Source organism: Chiloscyllium plagiosum, unplaced genomic scaffold, assembly GCF_037043375.1.
Source record: "Chiloscyllium plagiosum isolate Xiang-an unplaced genomic scaffold, Cpla_swu_hap1 HiC_scaffold_30, whole genome shotgun sequence".
NCBI classification, from domain to species: Eukaryota; Metazoa; Chordata; class Chondrichthyes; order Orectolobiformes; family Hemiscylliidae; genus Chiloscyllium; species Chiloscyllium plagiosum.
This window is the reverse complement of record NW_028270168.1, coordinates 8,591,054-8,613,404: the sequence shown is the minus strand read 5'-3', so window position 1 is coordinate 8,613,404 and position 22,351 is coordinate 8,591,054. Positions and strand designations below refer to the sequence as shown.

Here is a 22,351-nt window from a genome sequence, read left to right as displayed (position 1 = left end):
TGGGTTGTCCTCCTTAGAGCAGAGAAGGTCAAAAAGGAAGATTTGGTGTCATGAAGAGTTTTTATAAAATAAAAAGACACAGAGAGTTGAATAACCATTACTTTGTGGTGAGTTATGATGATCTGAAATGCACAGCCGACAAAAACAATTACTATAATACAGGCAAAAGACATTAAACCTTTCAGAGCTACAAGAGTAAGAGTAGGGAGTGGGATGAATGGGATAGCCCTATTAAAGGAGCCAGTACAGGCATGATGGGCAGAATGGCCTCTTTTGGAGCTGCATGACTCTGCAATGATACCTTGTAAAACTACATAACAACCACATAAAAGAGTGAGTATGCATATTTTTTTTAGTTTAAGTTACAAAAATAATATCACAACCCCACTGCAGCACTGCAAACAGAGAGATCCTGTGCATTTAATAGATTGTGGAGGTAATTCAATAAAATACACTATTTCCTGAAATAAAAACCAACTAGACTGTTATAAAGATGAACGAGTCACTTGCAGCTGTTCATTTTGCAAATTCTGACACTTAAGAGGTTTTCCCTTCAAGCAGTCCTTAACCTAATATGTAGTCAGGAGAGTAATTTCACATTACCACACTTCACAGTGTATAACAAAGGAATCCATCTATCCCAAAGAAGCAAGCATCTACACCAAGGCCTTTGGCTGTTTCAATCTGACAGAAACATGCTTCAAGTTGTCATGAAACATATTTAGTCACAGCCATCTAGTCCTCAGCCCATTAAGATTAAACACAACAGGCTTATTAAGTCAATGCATTCAGCAATGTGATATTTATATTACACAGAATCTTCAATAATGAAGACTTGTTTAACTTAACTAAATGCCATTGTAACAGGAGGCCCATTTCATCAGGGGTTAGCTTGAGTTAAAGAAAAGTACATGTAGATCATAAGATAAACAATAAATCTGACTGCTGGACTAGGGTTGGGATGTAGCAAATGTAGCAGTGATCCTGGCAAATCCTTCAGGCATTGCTTTCCTTTAGTTTGAAGATCCGAGCACTGTGAGCATATAAAAGAAATGGTTGAATGCAAAGCCTTATAGTAAAAACAAAGTGTACCATAAAAAGATAATTGGAAAATTAACTCAACTGTGGGAAGCCATGTTGTTGTGGGCAGCCGTGTAAAAAAAAAAGGAAATGAAATTGCCTTGGATTGGTGAAGAGTAAATACTCAGAAGCATAATTTTGCTCTGGTTTTTAAATCCACAATTCTTTGCTGTTCTTTATGTTCAGTTCATCATATCTTGAAGGGATTCCATTGTTTCATGATGCAGGTACCACTATCCATCTTGAAAGCAGCTATCCACTTTCAAAACCTTATTTCTGAGGTGATGTGAATGTGATGCATAACACTAGTTCCCTCCATCAACAGTACTTTTGCTTTGTTCTCCATTGAAAATAAATTCAATACATTGTCAAATCTTTCATTAGACAGTAGTAAACTTGCATAACTCAAGTGCATCTGAAGGGAAAGTACAGCACTAGATGGAATGAATTATTTGTTATGGTAAGTGCTATAATTAAGATATTCATTTCAAAAAGGCAATACAAATAAGTCATTAATTACTCGGCAGACATAAATTATGTGGTTCATTTAAGAGATGAAAATTTACAACCATAAAATAAAATATTACTAACCGAAGAACCTAGTAAGTATGATATAAAAAGGAATGTTCTGTCAGTTTTACTGTCAGTCCTGCCTGGACTCCATTCCACTGCAGTCATAATTAACTTTTCCAAAATGAACATTCCAAGGTCATCAAAGGCCATTTGATTTAATGCTGCTAATTTTTTAAACAATGCTAAAATGTGACATAATATGTTAACAAAACACACAAAGTTTCCAATACATTGCACTCCACTAATAACTGCGCAGACTTCATTTGAGTGGAGTTAACTTATTTTAATGTAATATTTCACTTGTGGTGCTTCTACAAGAGAGTAATCATCTTCATGCTTTTCAGATGATCCAGGGTACGCAAGAATGCAAGTAGGAATCATTTTCAGCAATAGATTGTATGAGAAATGAACAGCAATGATGAACATTCTAGCAATAAACTCCTTAAAATATTCAAATTTAAAACTAAAACAGAATACTGAATGCTCCCATAAGACAAAGGCAAAGCTGCTGAGCAAAGAAAATCTGAAACAATGGAAACATTTAAATGCATTACTTTATACGGCACATTTTACCATCTCTGTGACTACTTTCAATGTTTCATTTGGAAGCTGGTGCCTGTCAGTGCAGTACTGTGAGGCTGCTGCACTGTCAGCCTGGACTGTGTTTTCAAATCCCATTCCTTGAAATTGAACTCAATTTTCTAACTCAGAAAGAAGAGTGCTACCAATGGAATCAACTCTTGGATTGATTTCCTTCTCCAACAACTCCAACAAGGACTGCACAAAACACTATATAGGACAAACAGGAAGACAGCTAACAATCCGCACACATGAACATCAACTAGCCATGAAACGACACGACCAGCTATCCTTAGTAGCCACACACGCAGACAACAAGCAACATGAATTCGACTGGGACAACACTACTATCATAGGGCAAGCCAGACAGAGAACAGCCAGGGAATTCCTAGAGGCATGGCATTCATCCACAAACTCCATCAACAAACACATCGACCTGGACCCAATATACCAACCACTACAGCGGACAGCTGAAACTGACAACCGGAAGCGGCAGGGACAGACCACTATAAACACCGGAGGAAACATCAAAGAAGCGCTTCGCAGGAGGCTCCCAAGCACTGATGATGTCGCCTAGCCAGGGGACGAAACGTTTGCAACAAAAACTTCCAGCTCGGTGAACAGAACCACAACAACGAGCACCCGAGCTACAAATTTTCGCACAAACTTTGAACTCTTTATTTGTGCAAAAATGGGCCTCACGTCAACGATCTCTGATCAATATTCCCAATCTCTCATCCAGTTACTCAGTAGATCAGTACAATATACAGAATATTAAAACATGCAATCAAAATATATGTTTATTGCGCCAATGTATTACCTGCTTGATTCATGTGTGGTGGACAATTTCCAAGTCATCCCTATTACAAACAGAACAAATACCTCAAACATGCAAACATAATGTTAACTTGACAGCACCTTCCAAACCCATGACTTCCACAACTAAAAAGGACAACAATAGTCAGTGCACATGAAAAGTCTTAATTTTCTGGGTCCCCAATTCAGAACAATGGACACTGAATCCAATTGCTTAAAAAGGTTTTGGCACCACATCAGAAAGGAAATAGTTTGCGCAGAATGTTCAGATATTATTCAGTAACTGTTTGTAGGTTTGGGTTTAAATCCAGACAAATAAAATCTGTGGAACATACCTCAGATGAAATGTTCAGAACCACGAGTGAAACAAGTTCTGGCAGCCTAGCATTCACCTTCTCTGAAATATGACTCCACGGTACAAAAAAACCGACGGACTTCTCTGTTCTTGTGAAAAAGTGTAAAGGAAACTGGCAGAAGCAGGCATTAAAATTATAGGGAGCAGAGGCTACTTCAGTTTGACAGGTTGTTCGAAACAAAAGCAAACAGCTTACAAAAGGAGAACCACGATCACAGGATCTGATGGTACTAAGGATTGGATTCCCAACAAATGGCCTACAACAATTTAAATTTTATATAAAGTTTCCTGCATTAAAGGACAATGTCAGAGAAACTCCAACACAAAAATTCATTCAACTTATTAAACCAGAATCAGCGCTGGTTCTTAAATGAAGCTCTTTGGCTGGATAAACTTGCAGCCAATAACTTGACATTTATTTGGCCAACACAGGAAGAAATTATGGAAAAAATTATTTAGCACTACAACCAAAGCACCACAAGCAAAATAAAAAGTGAAAACGGCATGCAAATGAAGCTATTCAACAATAAAAAAGCATTATCAAGAAGAAACTAATGCTAACCATCAGTCTGTCGATACAAAGCAGTGTCTCTGTAATACTTTTCCATTTTTATTGGGCTCCATCATTCAACAAATAGAAAAGGAAATACAATACAAGAACAGGCACTCTGGCCAACTAAGACTGATCCTAATCCTTTTTTATTGCTACTTATTGTTCATATGCAGATTCTATACCTCAGTTCACTTCCCACTTGTGTCTATCAAGGTAAATAAGAAATACACAACATTTCTAATAAGGTAGATATTATTTCTCATGGTCCACATGTTCAAACTATTTTTGAAAGCATTACAAATGCAATCTTTCTTGTCCTTAGTTTGAAACTAATAGAATGCAGTGAACCTATCTTTACTAGATTGAAACTGGACAGGATAAATAATTTCCCTTAGCCCTTACTCTATAATTTTTAGCATGCATGATTGCTTCATCAGCATTGCCATTGAAATAATCTGAAATTACATTGCCGCTCAGCTGTCAATTTAGTTAGTAGAACACTGCTACCAGGAAATATCAAATATGACCAGCTTGTACGTACGTGTGTATACACACACACACACACACATCTTCACCCTTTTTGTCAAGCCATGCTCAGACAGCCTAAGTTTAAGCAGTGATGGTACCATATTCCCTTTCTGTCCCAGCATCCTTTGTACAGAATGTGAGTTGTTGCTGATGTTAATTGAATGCATTCTTTCCAGCAGAAAGATGTGATGGGTGGCACCTTGATGCAAAGATGCATAAATGAGCAATAGAATGCACTGCCTAAACCCGTCTGACAGTTTCATCCAAGGTCACACTCAAAATACCATGCGAGAATTGTAAAAAACACTACATTGGACAAACAGACAGAAAACTAGCCACTAGGATACACGAACACCAACTAGCCACAGAAAGACATGATCCTCTCTCACTAGTATCATAACATACGGATGAGAAAGGACACCACTTCGACTGGGACAACACATTAATCCTAGGTCAAGCCAAACAAAGACATGCATGAGAATTCCTAGAAGCATGGCATTCCAACCAGAACTCTATCAACAAACACATCGAGTCAGACCCTATCTACCACCCCCGAGAAAAAGAACAACAAGTGACTTCACCACAAGAAATGACATCACCAACTGAAAGAAACCCAAACATATAAATAGTAAGCAGGAGTTATCAGCAGTACTTCGCCTGAGGCCCACTGAAGATGTGACCTAGTAGGGTGACGAAGCGTCTGGAAATGAACCTTCCAGCTCAGTGAGCAACCCTACATCCATAACCTCAACTTGAGCTACAAATCTTCTCAAAACTCACACTCAAACCTGAAGGAAACTAGAAGACAGCATCCCTAATCCTTCCGTAGGCCACCTGCAGCAACCAGTTTATTGGTTAAGAGAGGAGTGCACAGCTCAGTGTGAATACAGTTAGATATAATATTTAAAATCAATCATTGACAGTTCAAATTCTAGTTGATCAGTGGCGGTCTCTTTGTGATACCTGTGAAATTTTTTTTTGGTTGTGTATCTCGAAACCTTCACTATACCTTCTAAAGTGGAGGTAAGTGCTATCTCCTGAAGACAGATACCTCTTCACTAGACAGTTAGCTGCAGAATCCATTGAGCACTTTGGCTGCATTTTAATGAACCTTAAGTTTTTCAATACATATTTGTCACCATAATGATAAAATATTGACAAATATCCTTTTGAATGCAATCTGATTTTAATACCTGGGACCTTCATGAATGGAAATTCTCTTTCCTTTTTAAAACCCATTCCTTGAAAAGGACCGCAATTAGTTTGACCATACTGGTTAACAAAAGTGGAATTAATGAAACTTCTGAACAGTGGTTAGCACTGCTGCCTCACAGTGCCAGAGACCTGGGTTCAATTCCCACCTCGGACAGCTGTGTGTGGAGTTTGCACATTCTCCCCGTGTCTGCGTGGGTTTCCTCTGGGTGCTCTGGTTTCCTCCCACAGTCCAAAGATGTGCAGGTTAGGTGAATTGGCCATGCTAAATTGCCCGTAGTATTAGGTGAAGGAGTAAATGTAGGGGAATGGGTCTGGGTGGGCCGCTCTTCAGAGGGTCGGTGTGGACTTGTTGGGCCAAAGGGCCTGTTTCCACACTGTAAGTAATCTAAACTAATATCAAAATTTTAATCAAACAATGAGGAAACTCATCTATCCAGTCAAACATGAAACTGCCCTCATTTCCTTTTCTATTTTCCCTATATGGGAAGTTTCACATATCACACATTTACATTTCATAGTTTGGAGTTTTTTTTAATGTGCTTTTCTGCTCTCCAAAGCAACCATCCAAAGTGTATCTGATTATCCCTATGGTCATAATGTGAAGGTGGCAGTGTTGGACTGATGTGGACAAAGTCAGAAGTCATATGACACCAGGTTATAGTCCAACAGGTTTATATGGAGTCACAAGCTTTCAGAGCTCCTTTGTCCCTGTGGAAGGTGGAAAAGGGCGGGGGGTGAAGGGGTTTCCTTAGCTTTGTTGTCATTAAAAATGTTCAAATCTCTGCTGTGTAACTAGAATTGAAATGCCCATCAGCTATGATTAAATGGCGGAGTGGACTCGATGTGCCTTACTTCCACTCCTACATCTTATGGTGTTATGGGTCTAACTGAACTGAAATATGATGACTCTCCACCCAAAAATGTTGGAAAGGACAAGAGTCAAAACCACAATGAGATGAAAGTAATTGATATAGTGGATTACACAAGTGTCATGTGAAGCACATGGAGTCTCTGGCAAATGTTACAATGGTGATTATTAAAGCTCAATCATCATATTAGTGAATCACATAACATGGGTGGCACGGTGGCTCAGTGGTTAGTACTGCTGCCTCACACCGCCAGGGACCCGGGTTAGATGCCTGCCTCTGGCAACAGTTTGTGTGCAGTTTGCATGTTCTCCTTGTGTCTACGGGGTTTCCTCCAGGCGCTCCGGTTTCCTCCCACTCACCAAAGACGTGCAGGCCAGGTGAATTGGCCATGGTAAATTGCCTATAGTGTTAGGTGCATTAGTCAGAGGGAATGGGTCTGGGTGAGTTACTCTTCAGAGGGTCGGTGTGGACTTGTTGGGCCGAAGGGCCTGTTTCCATACTGTAGGGAATCTAATCTAATGAACACAGTCTAACTAAGGGTTGTGTGAGCAAAGCATTATTTTTCAATGTCCAAATGTAAGGAAGAAGAGTGTAGGAGAGCATACCTGCTGCAAAATGGAGTTAGTAACTTGGTGAACCCCTACAGGACTACATACATTGATATAAAACAGCATAAGCAGCAAGTGATAGGCAGCAAGTGATAGGCAGCAATTACACAACCAACAGGCCCAATCTGCAGTTCCATCACATTCCATCATGAATAGTGATGGATAATTGGAAACAACTAACAGAGGGAAGAGGCTCCACAAATAGCTCCATCCTCAATGTTGGGAGAGTCCAGTACGTGAATGTAACAAATAAGGCAGAAGCATTCTCAACAATCTTCAGCCAGAAGTAGCAAGTGGACCATCCACCTCTGCCTCTTCCAGTGGTCCCCTGTGTTACAGGTACCAGTGTTCAGCCAATTCACTCCATTCCACATGATGTCAAAAAACGACTGAGGATATTGAAGATTGCAATAGGTCCTGGGCTCTGACAATAGTACTGAAGACTTGTGCTCCACAACTTGCCACGCCCCTAGCCAAGCTGTTCCAGTGCAGCTACAAACCTGCCATCTGCCCTGACAAAGTGGAAAATTGCCCAGATACACACAGAGCAGAAAAAGCAGGAAAAACCAACCCAGCGAATTAAGTAGTTAATTAGTTGATTTGACAAATGCAAAAGAATAGAGAGGGAGTCAGCTGGGACACTGGGTGGGTAGTTAGCAGGCAAAGATTTGCAAAGCTGCATCTGATGAATAAATCTACTAGAGGAGGGAAAAAAAGAATCTAGTTTTGTTCTTCACTGTAAAGCTTGGATTCAATTAACAGTAGGGTTTCAGTGAAATTTATCCAGCTGGCGTAGAGGAACACTGGTTTGCGCTTGTTTCTCAGCAGCTGCTCAGTGTATAAGCCTGGCATTTTCTATGGTGTCTCAAAGACAAAACAAGGCATCAAATCTCAGCATAACAGTCTCAACTATTTCAATACATCATCTTGAAATTCTACACTGCCTACCATGGTGCTGCCACCCAATGCTCTGACTGGTATCAGACAAACCAGAGTAAAAAGGGACTGTGAAGTTACTATGGTAATTCAAGTGTAGTTATACAGGACACCGAATAAAACAAGAAATCGACCAGAAGTAACTGCTTTGATTTCTGGCGGGTGCTATCTGCAGGCATTAGGATAGATCCAAGAGAAGCACAGAAATTGTCTGCTAGTTCTTCACAACAAATGCTTCAATTCTACAGTTTGCCCAGTAGACACAGATAGACAGACAGACAGATAATCTCAATTTAAGTGACAGAATACTTGTAGCTTCAGGCAGAGTTATGAAATACGTGTTGCCAGGAAAGAGGCAGCATTCATTTGAAAATAAACTGCATTTACACACGGCCTTTCACCACCTCAGGACATGCCAAAGTGCTTTGAGTCAACCGAAAACTTTTGAAGAAGTGTAGTCACTGTTACGATGTAGGACGTGCTGCAGCCAATTTGCTCATAACAAGGAGTGGTCGAGTCAGAATCTTTGGTGACCTTTAAGCGGCAATTGGATAGATACATGGATGGGTGCTTAAGCTAGGACAAATGTTCGGCACAACATCGTGGGCCGAAAGGCCTGTTCTGTGCTGTATTGTTCTATGTTCTATGTTCTAAGCTCCCTCAAACAGCGGTTGATATTGACTGGTAATCTCTTTTTGTAACATCAACTGAAGAATAATTATTGGCACCAAGGAGAATTTCTCTATTTTTCTTTGTAATCAAACTACTGGATTTTTTACATCCACCTGCATTCAGGCAGACATTATGTTGCTTTAATGCCTCATTTGTAAGACAGCACCAACATTGAAGTTTCAGCCCAGAGCTTTGAGCTCAAATTCTGTAGTACGAATGAATCCACAAACGTCTATTGCAGAGATGAATGCTACCCAATGAGTCACAGCTTATACTTCCATACTTATAAAACACTAGTCATTGAAAAATATAAATGTACATTTGACAATCATCACTCACTGGAATTAACAACAGGCTGCACACAGAATTCTAAAGCTAACTCAAAGACGTGCATTAGACTTCAAGGGGTCACTGTTGTAACTGTTCCCTGGTTTGACTCTTTCCAGAATGATCATTATGTGGGAGTATTGTTCATGAACTTTCATAGTCTTGTATTCAGGATAAACATTGCAGTCTTCACTCAGTTATCATTGTATTGTTTACACACTTTGAATAGACAAAGCTATGTCTACTTCTGTTATGCTAAGCAACCAACAGTCACAAATGGACAACAAAAATATGAACTGAAGGCATTTCTCAACAGAATATTTTTGCCCCTCTTTTCACGCAAAACTTTATGCAAAGTAGTTAATTAATGATTAAAAATTCCCATTTATCCCGGATATCTTTGTGAATTCACTCCATCCTTAAAATGTATATCAGTGCATTTTTAATTCATTGTGACAAAATACTTCATATTCTTAACTTACTGATTTGTTGTTTTTAAACACTAAACAAACTGCATGCCTCAATTTGAGTGTTCTGTTCTTCCCTGGTTTTGAGGGCTGGTACATTGGTCTTGATTTCAGAGCAGGTAGTAATTAAAAGAGGAGGTGGGGACATATCCAGTCCTTCACTGCCCTGACTAACTCTAAACATTTTACATGGCAGGTGACAAAGACCTTCATCTCAAGTTGGAAGAGTCCGTTATGTATTCAGATGAAATACCATTGGCATTATGTGAGCACATAACTGCCATTACTATCCAAAGGCCTAGGTGAAGTGGGCAGTGGTGGCCAAGCATGACAGGAGCCGGATGGAGATGCTGCAAAAGGGGACAGGGACTGAAAGCCAGAACAGAATTGGATGGGGTCTCAGTTCAGGAAACCAGGATTGAAACCAAAGTTCATTTTCGTGATGTCAGGATGACATCCCTTGGGATAAACTTGGCAACCAGTGGTGGATCCATCATTTACCATCCAATAGCAGATACTTATTCTCCATCCATCTGCATATGAGGAACACACAACGGAGAGCATTTCAAAATCTTGAAAGGAGGTTTCAAATTAACTGGGCAATACTTGGGCACTCACATCTCCTGAAGGCACAAATAAAGGTGTGTTCACCAGGCAAGATTCTTTAATCTATGGATCTGACTGGAGGTTTTGTTTGGAGAAAGTGAGGACTGCAGATGCTGGAGATCAGAGCTGAAAAATGTGTTACTGGAAAAGCGCAGCAGGTCAGGCAGCATCCAAGGACCAGGAGAATTGACGTTTTGGGCATTAGCCTTTCTTCAGTAATGAGGAGGGTGTGCCAAGCAGGTTAAGATAAAAGGTAGGGAGGAGGGACTTGGGGGAGGGGCGTTGGGAATGCGATAGGTGGAAGGAGGTTAAGGTGAGGGTGATAGGCCGGAGAGGGGGTGGGGGTGGAGAGGTCGGGAAGAAGATTGCAGGTCAAGAAGGCGGTGCTGAGTCCGAGGGTTGGGACTGAGATAAGGTGGGGGGAGGGGAAATGAGGAAGCTGGAGAAATCTGCATTCATCCCTTGTGGTTGGAGGGTTCCTAGGCGGAAGATGAGGTGCTCTTCCTCCAGGCGTCATGTTGCCATGGTCTGGCGATGGAGGAAGCCAAGGACCTGCATGTCCTTGGTGGAGTGGGAGGGGGAGTTAGAGTGTTCAGCCACGGAGCGGTTGGGTTGGTTGGTGCAGGTGTCCCAGAGGTGTTCTCTGAAATGTTTCGCAAGTAGGCGGCCTGTCTCCCCAAAGTAGGGGAGGCCACATCGGCTGCAGCGGATGCAGTAAATGATGTGTGTGGAGTTGCAGGTGAGATGGAAGGATCCCTTGGGTCCTTGGAGGGAAGTGAGGGGGGGAGGTCTGGGCGCAAGTTTTGCATTTCTTGCGGTTGCAGGGGAAGGTGCTGGGAGTGGAGGGGGTGTGGACCTGACAAGGGAGTCGCGGAGGGAGTGATCTTTCCAGAATGCTGATAAGGGAGGGGAGGGAAATATATCCTTGGTGGTGGGGTCTGTTTGGAGATGACAAAAATGACAAAGGTTTTGTTTGTCTAACTCGATGTCACAAGGGAGGAAAGTAGGAGAAGCTAGGTAACCAGTAGTGGCAATGATGAGTTGGGATGAGTTGGAAGGAGAATGGTGGTTCAGGACTTGAACAGCAATGGGACAGACACCAATTGACATGTTTTGGGTCACGGAGGGAATGGATGGGTCCAAATGGAAATAGGTTATGGCCTATAAGATAGTGCCCATTGTTTGCAAGATCTGATCCTGTGTCCCCAAGATTTACATCGAAATTGGGCACGTGATGGTTCCTATCCTGAGTAGGAGTGACAGTCAATTCCAATCCACCGTCAGGAACAGCACCTTAGTTTTGTTAATTTCACCTCAGCAGAGTTCAGAACTGTTTGGTTTATATTTCACTAAGAAAGCCTGTTATTTCAGTATGAATTTCACATTTCAATAAAAACAGCATTTGCAATTTACTGAAATACACAAACAGTTTGTCAGCATGCCGGCCGTCCACCAACCAGAAAGTTCCAAACGCACAGTGGAAAGCTACATTGGTTTTGGTCTATATGAAAGCTTCAAAAGTATAAATTAATGCAACTAAACAATCTGCTACTTCAGTCACTTCACATACAAAATAAAGTTTCTATTCACAGGTAGAGGGTTACTTTTCACAGTTGCCTTTGTGCTGAAAACTAGTATGTGCTGGGAAAAGAAACAGGAAAGACTACTGGAGGTGCCGGTGTTGGACTGGGGTGGACAAAATTAAAGCGCCTGAGGAAAGAGCAGTGCTCTGAAAGTTAGTGCTTCCAAATAAATCTGTTGGACTATAACCTGGTGTTGTGTGATTTTTAACCATGTCATTTTTTGGTTTTATTCTTGGTCTCACCTTGAGCAACATACACAGGAGATTTAGGAATATTTGCTTTCTTCCTTCCTGCTGAAGGGAGAAAAAGAAGTGGAAAACACAAATCCATCTCTGGATTGGTCTATTGACCGAGGGATGGCGACAACTGCAAGCCAATTTATCACTGTTATTTTATCAAAACAGTATTCTTGCATTCCCAGCAACTACAGGATTTGAAATGCCTGGAAATCTATCGGGACTAAGCTAATATTGCACTCAAGAGGCTACTAAAGAGTCTTAAAACTTCACTATTCTCTTGGCCCCACTTATTGATGGCACTTTTAATCACAATCAGGGAAGGAAAAAGTCTAGGTGACTTTCTGTCCTGCCCTCTTAATGGATTGATGTATCTATTTTGTTTGATGTTCATTCAATTCAGCAATGCAAATTGCCCCTTGTTTGGTATATAAACCCAGGCTGTCAACTGCTATCATTTCAGTCGGAAAGTGAATAGAATTAAAAAGCAAAATATTTGAACTTGACAACGTGGTAATTTAGTGCTGATTTTTCTTTTTTTAAAAAAAAAAGTCATAAAAGGTAATTGAGAAATTGAACTCAAAAATTCAATCAAGTAGTTTGAACACTGCCTTCAGGTCAGGTCTGACCAAAGAGTGTGTTCTGACTCAATTGGAGTGGAATAAGCAGAAATCCTTCATCTGGAAATCAGGGATTTGTCGACAATGTAATAACCCTTCACGATTAGAGAGGGATCTGAACAAAATCAAATACCCACAGCACTTGCTGAAGTGGAGACTTGGGGCGATGTAATTGAAGTTTTGAAAAAGTGCAATTACAAAATCAATCCAGGCAAATTGTTTGCCGTGATGAAAGGAGATTAAATAATAAATGGGTGTAAGATAAATTTAGAAGTTGGAAATCAAAAATCACTTTCTATTCCAAAGCTAACAAATGGCAGGAATATCACTGGGTTAATAATCCAGAGCCTCAGACTGGAGTTCTGTGAACATGCAGTTGAATCTCTCCACAGACCCATCACCAGGTGAATTAAAAAAAATCTGAAATAAAAGCCAACCTAATGTCAAAGTAATTGTAATCATAACAACAGTCATGTTGTGAAGGTATTGGTGTTGGACTGGGGTGGACAAGGTCAAACGTCATATGACACCAGGTAAAGTCCAACAGGTTAATTTGAAATCACAAGCTTTTGGAGCACTGCTCCTGATGAAGGAGAAGTATTCTGAAAGCTTGTGATTTCAAATGAACCTGTTGGACTATAACCTGGTGCCATATGATTTCTGATCTCAAAAACAGTCATGAAAACCTATCAGGTTTATTAATGTACTTTAGGCAAGGAAATCTGCCATCCTTACCTGGTCTGGTCCACATGTGATTCCAGGCTCTCAAATGGCCACTAGGCAATAAAGCAAAATCTGGCCTAGTCAACAATTCCCATTTCCCATGAACAAATTAAAGAGTGTGTAGACCAAGCTACCAGAGCTCACCAGCACCAGAGTAAGTGCCCTGAAGACAACTGGATGCTTCTCAGAGGGAGATGTTGTGGATTCATCGATTAAAAAGAAACAGCCATGCTTTTTGGTGTACGTTGTCCTTCTCCTCTTCCTCAATCAAATTCAGTGTTCAAACTGATTTTGGGTCTGAGAAGGCTGCCCGAGACAGGAAAAGCAAAACTGAAATCATCAGCAACAATCCCGCATGTTGAGGGTGGTTCTTTCCTGGTGAATTGTGGGTTTCTCCTACTATTTGTGGGATGAGAACACCTTTGGGAAGATCAGTATTTGCTGCCCACCTCAAACTGCCCTTTAATACATGCTAGGCCATGTCAGTGAGTAGTTAAAGAACCAAACATGTTATGGGACTGGAGTCATGTGACAGCCAGACTGGGTAAGAATGGCAGATTATCATTATTAAGAGAGGCATCAGGTGAACCCTGCTTTTATAACAATCAAGGTCAACTTAAAATATTCATGATTTGGAGATGCCGGTGTTGGACTGGGGTGTACAAAGTTAAAAATCACACAACACCAAGTTATCGTCCAACAGGTTTAATTGGAAGCACACTAGCTTTCGGAGTGACGCTCCTTCATCAGGTGATGCTCCTTCATCCGAAAGCTAGTGTGCTTCCAATTAAACCTGTTGGACTATAACCTGGTGTTGTGTGATTTTTAACTTAAAATATTCAGGTATTGTTATTTCAATTTAATGTAAAAATCTAACTCTGAAGTATTGCCATGGCAGCAACAGAAAGCAAACCTGTTTTGGCTAATTGAATGCCAATGGGTCTCTCTGTCTATTAGCATCTGCACCCCTGTAAGTGCCAATCAAGACACTACTGATTTCAATGTAATACAAAGCAACATCAAAAATGCATAGTTCATTGTTCATCAGTCTCAGTTGCAATTCTGAAGAGATTCACCTTCTCACTCTACACTCATTATAATCTACATCAGGTTCCAAGTGTGGTTAAAGGTAACACTCAGTTAGAAAGTCAAAGGCATATAAAAAACAAATTGAAGACAGTGTCAAGAAGCTAACTTTTGGCAGCCGTTGAGTAGAGATAGTGTCAAGCCTGAAAATGCATATCAAAAGGTCCTGCAGGTCAGAGGATTCACAGATAATAATTGGCTTTGTGAGCATAATCTGTCTGAGCCTTCATGTGTTGAAAAAGATTTCAGTTTGCTCATCTAGAAATTGGCTATCACACAATTATAGATGACCCTACCCCCTACATCAAAATACATCTCCTGTTATGGACCAGACCAAACCCCCTCAATACATATTAAGAGTATAGCCTAGACCCTAACATTTTCTTATTTCAAAGGCAAGAGCCAGGCGTTGCATTCTGGATGCAATTTAATTGGTCAAACTTCCAGATTTGAAGCAAAATATGCTTTATTCATACACTATAGTTAAAATACAACAAAAGAAAGAAGAAATTAGATTCATTTTCCTATTCAACAGTAGAGTCAGAGAGTCATAGAGATGTACAGCATGGAAACAGACCCTTCGGTCCAACACATCCATGCCGACCAAATATCCCAACCCAATCTAGTCGGACCTGCCAGCACTCGACCCATATCCCTCCAAACCCTTCCTATTCATATACCCATCCAAATGCTGATTAAATGTTGCCATTGTACCAGCCTCCACCAAATCCTCTGGCAGCTCATTCCATACACGTACCACCCTCTGTGTGAAAAGGTTGCCCCTTCGGTCTCTTTTATATCTTTCTCCTCTCACCCTAAGGATAGTGGAATCAAGGGTTATGGGGATAAGGCAGGAACAGGATACTGATTGAGGATGATCAGCCATGATTATAATGAATGGTGGTGCTGGCTCGAAGGGCAGAATGGCCTACTCCTGCACCTACTGTCTACTACTGAATGATGGACCAGGGCTCAAAAAGCCAAATAGTCGTCAATGACCTCGCCTTAGAGCGTCACAGATGGTAAACAATATCTTCAACACATGCATAGAAACAGATTAAAGTGAAGCAATGAATGGACACAGTCACTTGGTGAGTATAAACAAACAGCCAAATCATTATCACACGTTTTACATTCTGGGTGTTGAATTTCAGAACCTATAAAGACTCGATTAAGAGAAGGCGGTTCACAACAGTGGTTTCTCCACAGCAGAACAAATTACTCTAATCCCATTGCCCTGCTCATATTTTTAAATTACATTTTCCTGATGTAATGGGGATGGAAGAGATGAATAGAGATATGTGAAAAGAGTACACAGAATTTCCCCACCCTAACATTGTCCAACCTTGATGGTTACAACCACGACGCTAATTTACAACAACTTCCAATCTTTCTGAATCTATTCAAGTATTCTTAATTGGACCCATCAGTTTAAGTCTCTAAAGACATGACAAGATACATAATATTTTACAACATCAGAAACACTTGATGTACGAAGTTGGAGGATATGCTTCAAATGACTGTTACATATGGATATAGTGAATGCTAGTTTCTTTATGCGATTACAAAAATGAAGTCAAAGTCTAAAAAAAAAATTAATCTTGCTGGAGGCATGAAGAATCCTCCTGCAGAAAAGAAATCAAAAGAAAAGAAAAGGCAGGATTATATTTTTCTGTGTTTCACTTGATTTTTCTGCCAAAGAAAATATCATTATGGTTCAGAAAGTTCTACATTCTGAGGTTGCAGTACGAGCCAGATTTTACAGCCAAAATGAATTACTTATTAAAGTGCAGTCACTTGTTACTTTTCACACAAGATTCCACAAAACAGCGAAGAGATAAATAAGCAAATTGTCTACTTCATCCCTCGCCTCATGTAATCAAGAAAACTAATGGAATATTGGCATGTATAACTAAAGCACTTAAGTATAAGGATTTAGACTTTATGTGTCAGCTATGCAGAACTTCAAATTTTTGGAGTACTGTGAGCACATCTATGAACCACACATTAGATAGGATATACTGGTCTTGGAGGGAGTACAATATAGGTTTACAAGAATGATGCCTGAACTTCAGAAGTTGTGAGGACAGCTGACATAAATTAGCCCTAGTTTTCTCTGGCATTTGGAAGGTTAAGCGGTGATCAGATTAAAGCCTTCAAAGAAAAAGAAAGAGTGGATGAAGATAAACTTTTTACACTGGTTGGGGATTCCAGAACCAGGGGCATAGTCTGAGAATTAATGCCACATTGTTCAGGAGAGATGTTAGGAAGCACTTTTATACACAAAGGGTTGTTAGATATTTGGAATTCTCTTCCATAAATGACAGATGATCAGTTGGTAGATTTAAAAACTGAGATAGATCATTGTTTTGTGAAGCAAAAGGGATATGGACCAAAGATTTTATATGGAGTTAGGCCATAGGTCAGCCATGATCTCATTAAAATGGCAGAGTAGGTTTGAGATACTGAATGGTTTAATTCTGTTCCTCAACTCCTAAACAAACATGTTTTGTGATTGTAATGAGGTCAGCCAGGTGGGACCTCAGAATGAGCTCCCTCATTTGACCAGGTTAACAGCCCAATCATGGAGCCCTGGCTGACAGATTTAAACAGCAGTGTTGGAGGTTCTGCTCACTCTGAGGAAGCCGGACAAGTGTCAAGTACTGCGCAGATGTAAATGAAAGGTGACTTGGTGAAAGGATACCAGGCTCTGTGAAGTTATTTCAAAATGTATCATTGGGATTTTTTGTTTTAAATTGTAGGTTCACCTAAACATTATTTTGATTCAACATTTTTTTGTTTGCCAATCTGACACTACAGCACTGATCAATCACCTAAGGATTTCACATCTATATGCTGGACTGGACTTAGATCCAAGAGCTCCTGAAGTCAGTCAGGGAAAGCCAAACCAACCATAAACAAGCAAACAGGCAAAGCTCACAACTAAAATACAGCAAAAAAAAATTGAGTAAAAGCCTTACTGTGAAACTTTGATGACAGGCAAGTAAGTTGGAAGGAATGGTTTACTGATGTCCCAATGCACAAAGACCCCTCCAAATTGGATGACTGAGCTCAGTTATAATTCTCAAATTATATTTAATGTGGATAATTTAAGAACCAACTTGCAGACTTCAAATGGATCTTCTACATTTATGTGGAAAAAGACATGCATTGGCACAGAATCACTATGGGCACTGTGCAAAGACAAATTACTTAAAAATAGATTTTACGCATACCTGCACACATGCAAATAGTTCAACAAAGCCACTATTATGTAATTGAAGAATCTATTTGTGGAACAGCTTTATTTCATCACTTCCCTCAGCCACACAGCATTGGAGACATCACATGTTATAACATTCTCAAACATTTCAACATTTTGTTCAATAGACATGGATGGGCATTCATGTCATAATACAGATTATCTGGATGAGTGACTGAGACAGAGGAAGGCAAGCATTCTACACAAGAACTCTTCTGCATTGTTCAAATGTTTTGTTGCAAATGCAACTTCTTGAATTTCCAATAGGGGTTGATTGAAGACACTATTCAACAACAATGCAATGAAGGAAAGGGATGCACAGGAGGCCATTCAGCCTCTTAAACCTGTTCCACCATTTAGGTACTTCATGGTGGATCTGTATCTAACTTCTATCACCCCACCTTGGTTTATAACTTGCAGAATCCATGTCCAACAAACAAAATGACAAAAAAGCAAAAAAGCAAAAGCACAAATTGGTAGGAGAGTTCCAGATTGGTCTCAAGAGAAGCAACACTTGAAGTGGAGCCAGGACTGTAGATATTGGGGTCAGAATTGATGGACAGATCCATAAACAAGACCCAAAACAAAATAACCTGAATGATGGAGGAACCTGTGAAAGTCAGCACTGATGGAGGAATGTAGCATTGCTAAAAAGGATCTACACATGAGCAGCAGAATTTATGAAGGAGGGGAAAATAGGAACAAAGAAAAAAAGGATATTGGGGCTGCTGGAGATTTGAAGTACAAAGTGTGAGAGAAACCCAGCAGGTCCATCAACACCTGCTGAAAGACAAACAGAGTTAATGTTGAGACTAGAATGAATCCTCTTTCGAATTCTCCACTGAAAGATCATATTGGACTCATGATAGTGAATCTTTCTTTCTCTCTACAGATGTTGCCATATCTGTTGAGTTTCTCCAGCATGAGTGAGAGTGCTTTCAAATCAATCCTTACTCAATTTTCCCCTTATTCTGAATCAGACATTTTTGTACTCAAGTTGTAACTCAAATGTTCTTTCACATGTCCAAGCACTGCAATATCATACAGTGCATCTGGCCTGAATCTCCTGCAATTGGTTCATGATGAATATAAGCTTCTGCAATAACTCCAAATAGAAGTCACATCCCAAGCTTGGCTGCATTTTTAAAATATTTTGTAGTCAAATCCATACTCACCTCAAGCGACAATAAATTCCAGCTAGATTTCCCAAACCTTTAACCACCTTAAAAAACAGAAAAGGAGCGGGCGAGGCAGGGAGGAGATGCTGGCCAGCTCAGTTGGCTGGATGGCTATTGTGTGGTTCAGATTCACAATCACCAAAGGCATGGGTTCAATTCCCACACTGGCTGAGATAGACTTGTGGTCTATCTCCAAGAGTGAAAGGCAATGTAAACCACAGACAAAAACCTACCAAAGGGAGGAAAATAATTACAGGCCCAGAACTAAGCAACAGCAGACAATGAGCTAAGGACATGTCTTTGGGAAAAGCACTCTTGGAATAGAAAGCCAACTTCATCCTAGCCAACACCTGATTGGAATCATATTCTGTCACCATGAAAGAGAGACTGGTAGATTCCTCATTGCTTTAGATTAGAAACGATTGCATCATCTTGCGGATCCTCTCATGATTGAAGAGTTTGTTGTGAGATTGGCACAGACATTGCCTGGTAGTTCACAACTTCTGGGCAACATCAGTATAATTGTGGCACTGATATTTAACCTTCATCTAGCTGCCTCAGATGTTGAGGGTTTGGTCTAAAATGACTCTCGAAATGTGCTGAACCAAATATCAGTGCTCGCCTCCAGTTGATTGCAGTGTTCCCCCAAGATGGAGAATGGTCGGCCACAGTTGTTCCATCCAGTATTATTTGTACTGACCACCTTGAAATCGTATGCCCAGAAAGAAAGGTCCAAACATTTTTCACTGGAGAATTCTGTAATCAGCTAGGCAGGAAGCATAGCCTGCCCACTCATGGTGATATTTCTGAAAGAAGGTCTCCATGCTGAGGAGCCCACAGTCCATATCACTTTTGGATATTTTTGAATCAATCAATCTCTTCAGACTGGTCATGACACAGTCTAAAGCAAGTGGGACTTGAATCTGGCTCTTCTAGCCCAGAAATACCGACACTACCACTGCACTAGAAGTGCCCAAGCATATTGCTGGTGATATCACCATGTCAACACATTTTCTTATAATGGTGCATTTGGTAGAATTGCAGAGCTTTGAGTGGTGCCTATAGTAAATCCCTGAGTCTACGCCATACATCACAGTGGTTAGGTCAAAGGCTTGTAGGGTTTGACTTTAGTTTTCAGCTTTAAATGCTGAGCTGCTTCCACACAATCGTGGAACTGGCCAGACACGCGATTTGCTTGTATGAATACAGGTATCTTCATCAGCATCCCTAGAAAATGGGAATTGAACCTAGCATTCTTCCATAGCACTAATCTCAATGCAGAGTATTATGTAGGTCTCCCTTATCCAGGCTGAAACAGCCTTTTCATGGGGACACTGACTCAGAGACCAAAGTTTTTGACAGTACCTGAATGATTTGCCATGGTCTAGATGTCTTGGTGAATCCAATAAGATCTAATGGTTTATTATTATAAAGACGACATGCGGTAATACCCTTGTCCTATTAGTTAAGATTAAATCATTGTTAATTTGTTATAATTGGTGATTAGTACTGTGTGTGTGTGTGAATGAGAGAAGACAGAGAGCACATTTTGAACACAGTGGAGTTTTCTTGATGAAACATTTGCCTCCCAGTTTTAATTAGGGAGACATTCAGAATTTTAAAAGTGCAGTCTGACAACCTGTAACCATTTCGGGCTGCACGTCCACCCGTCTCAACATTTTCGCATCAACAGGAATAATTGATTACATCTCACCTACCCCAATCTGGTCTATCTTGAGACAAGAGATTGGTTCCTGTACTTGCACATTTCAAACATCACAAACGCACAAAATTCACAGTTGATCGGAAGTATGAATGGCAGTGCCAGACTGTAATAATGCCACCCGCTTTACAGCACAGACTTAACCCCCTCGTCACGGAAACATTTCATAAAGCCTTCAATAATCTGACAAGTCTCGCGGCAGACCCAACAGGCAACTGCTGGAGGGTAACCAGAGTAGCATGGACTTAAAAAAAATAAAGCAGCTCGTTATCCTGTGCAGCACTGAACCGTATTGTAAAGTGTGTAAGTGTGTAAAACTATTATCCTACAATGCCATGTCACTGTCACTTTGAAATTGACAGACGGAATGGTTTCGTTGAGAACTGGAGTACCATACTTTTTTTAAAAAATAGGTACATTGACCATATCAAATTATTCTCACCGCTATTATTGATCATAAAAAGAGATTTTCACAGACTGGAAAATAATCCAGGTCCTTTTCGAGAAGAGATCCTGAACCTCAGCACAAATACACAGCAAAGTGGACACAGCTTGAATCTCATGTCCACGGGTTTAACTGTATTCCTCCCTGGGGGACAATAGCAGACAACAACAACCCGCGTTTATTCCCAAAACCACACAATCACTGTACAAAAATAGATCCTTTTTTAAACCCAACTTACCAGCTGTAAACTGCAGAGTACGATTAACGTGCAGCGCCCATTGCATCTCCCCATGGTACCGAGCTCGAAGTCAGTGGCAGCAGGAAGGATCAACCTGGAATGGGTTTAACACTGGAGGAGGTAAAGGCTGAGTTGAAACTGACTCACACCAAGCACCTCCTGCTGCTGGTCAGCATACTCCGTGCACCATTCACACAACGGCAAGGTCAGAGATTCTGGGGAGGGGGACCCTAGGCAGACCTGGAGGGGTCCCTTTCTAGTCCGCTTCTCATTTCCTTCTCATAGTCCTGATGTTTAGACTTTGCCTCTTACGGTCTGCCACACCTTCAGATGTTACTGTCCATTCTCTCTCTCTCCGACAGCGGATCTGTGATGCTGGAAATCTAAACACGGGTGTTGCTGAAATTGAGCGAGTCCATAGCCCTTCCTCCAACAGAATGAAGACAAGAGGTTCAGTCTGCAGCCGCTGGGCTGTGCATAATATCCTTTCCCTGCTCCTTTTAACTGGGCACCCGCTTGTTCAAACACAGAACACAGGTTCTGCAGTCAAAAGATCAAACCACGTGGCTCTGGGTGTGGTGGGAGTAATATTATCATCAATTCTTTCCATGGGGTGGGTGTCTGATTTTATATTCCCCCCTCAGCAGCTCCTCTATTTCATTCTCCCTCCCAGTCACTCAGACATTCACTGTCCAACTCACACCCAAACCATTTAAGTTGCCCCATCCAGTTTGTCTCATTTCCCAGCCCCACATTTTGAATCCGCTTCTGTTTTATGTTTGACATTTTATTTGCATTTTCATCCCGTCTATATCCTTCGCCCCTAATTACATTGTTTCCCAACCGCCGCCCTCATCAGTCTTTCTTTCACTGGGTTTCTCCGCTTGGCTTTTGTTTTGGTGGAGGGGATTTTTGTTTTCGCGCGGCTGGCTACGGTTCCGAATTTAATAAAACAAAAGCGACTCGCCCTGCGATCTTTGTTCTCTGTTAAGACAAAACGAGGAGCCTGTAAATTGTCATTGGAAATGTTTGTTGTTGGTTCCCCGCGGCTTCCAGCGGACTATGTGGATTCC

At 40.8% G+C, this 22,351-nt stretch overlaps 1 protein-coding gene across 3 annotated transcripts in view; it reads right to left on the bottom strand.

The window, feature by feature from the left end:
• Positions 1 to 22,351, bottom strand: part of LOC122563496 (sodium/potassium-transporting ATPase subunit beta-1-interacting protein 1) — a 591,744-nt gene that overhangs the window by 552,759 nt on the left and 16,634 nt on the right. Inside the window, exon 1 of one of the 3 annotated variants that reach the window (XM_043717291.2) lies at positions 21,279 to 21,880. The exons of 1 other annotated variant lie outside the window; for it this stretch is intronic. In XM_043717291.2, coding sequence (XP_043573226.1) covers positions 21,279 to 21,332 — 54 coding nt within the window. In that variant the 5' untranslated portion in view covers positions 21,333 to 21,880. Of the gene's footprint in view, positions 1 to 21,278; positions 21,881 to 22,351 lie in introns of those variants that run through there. One more of the 3 variants, XM_043717290.2, reaches the window with a different exon arrangement.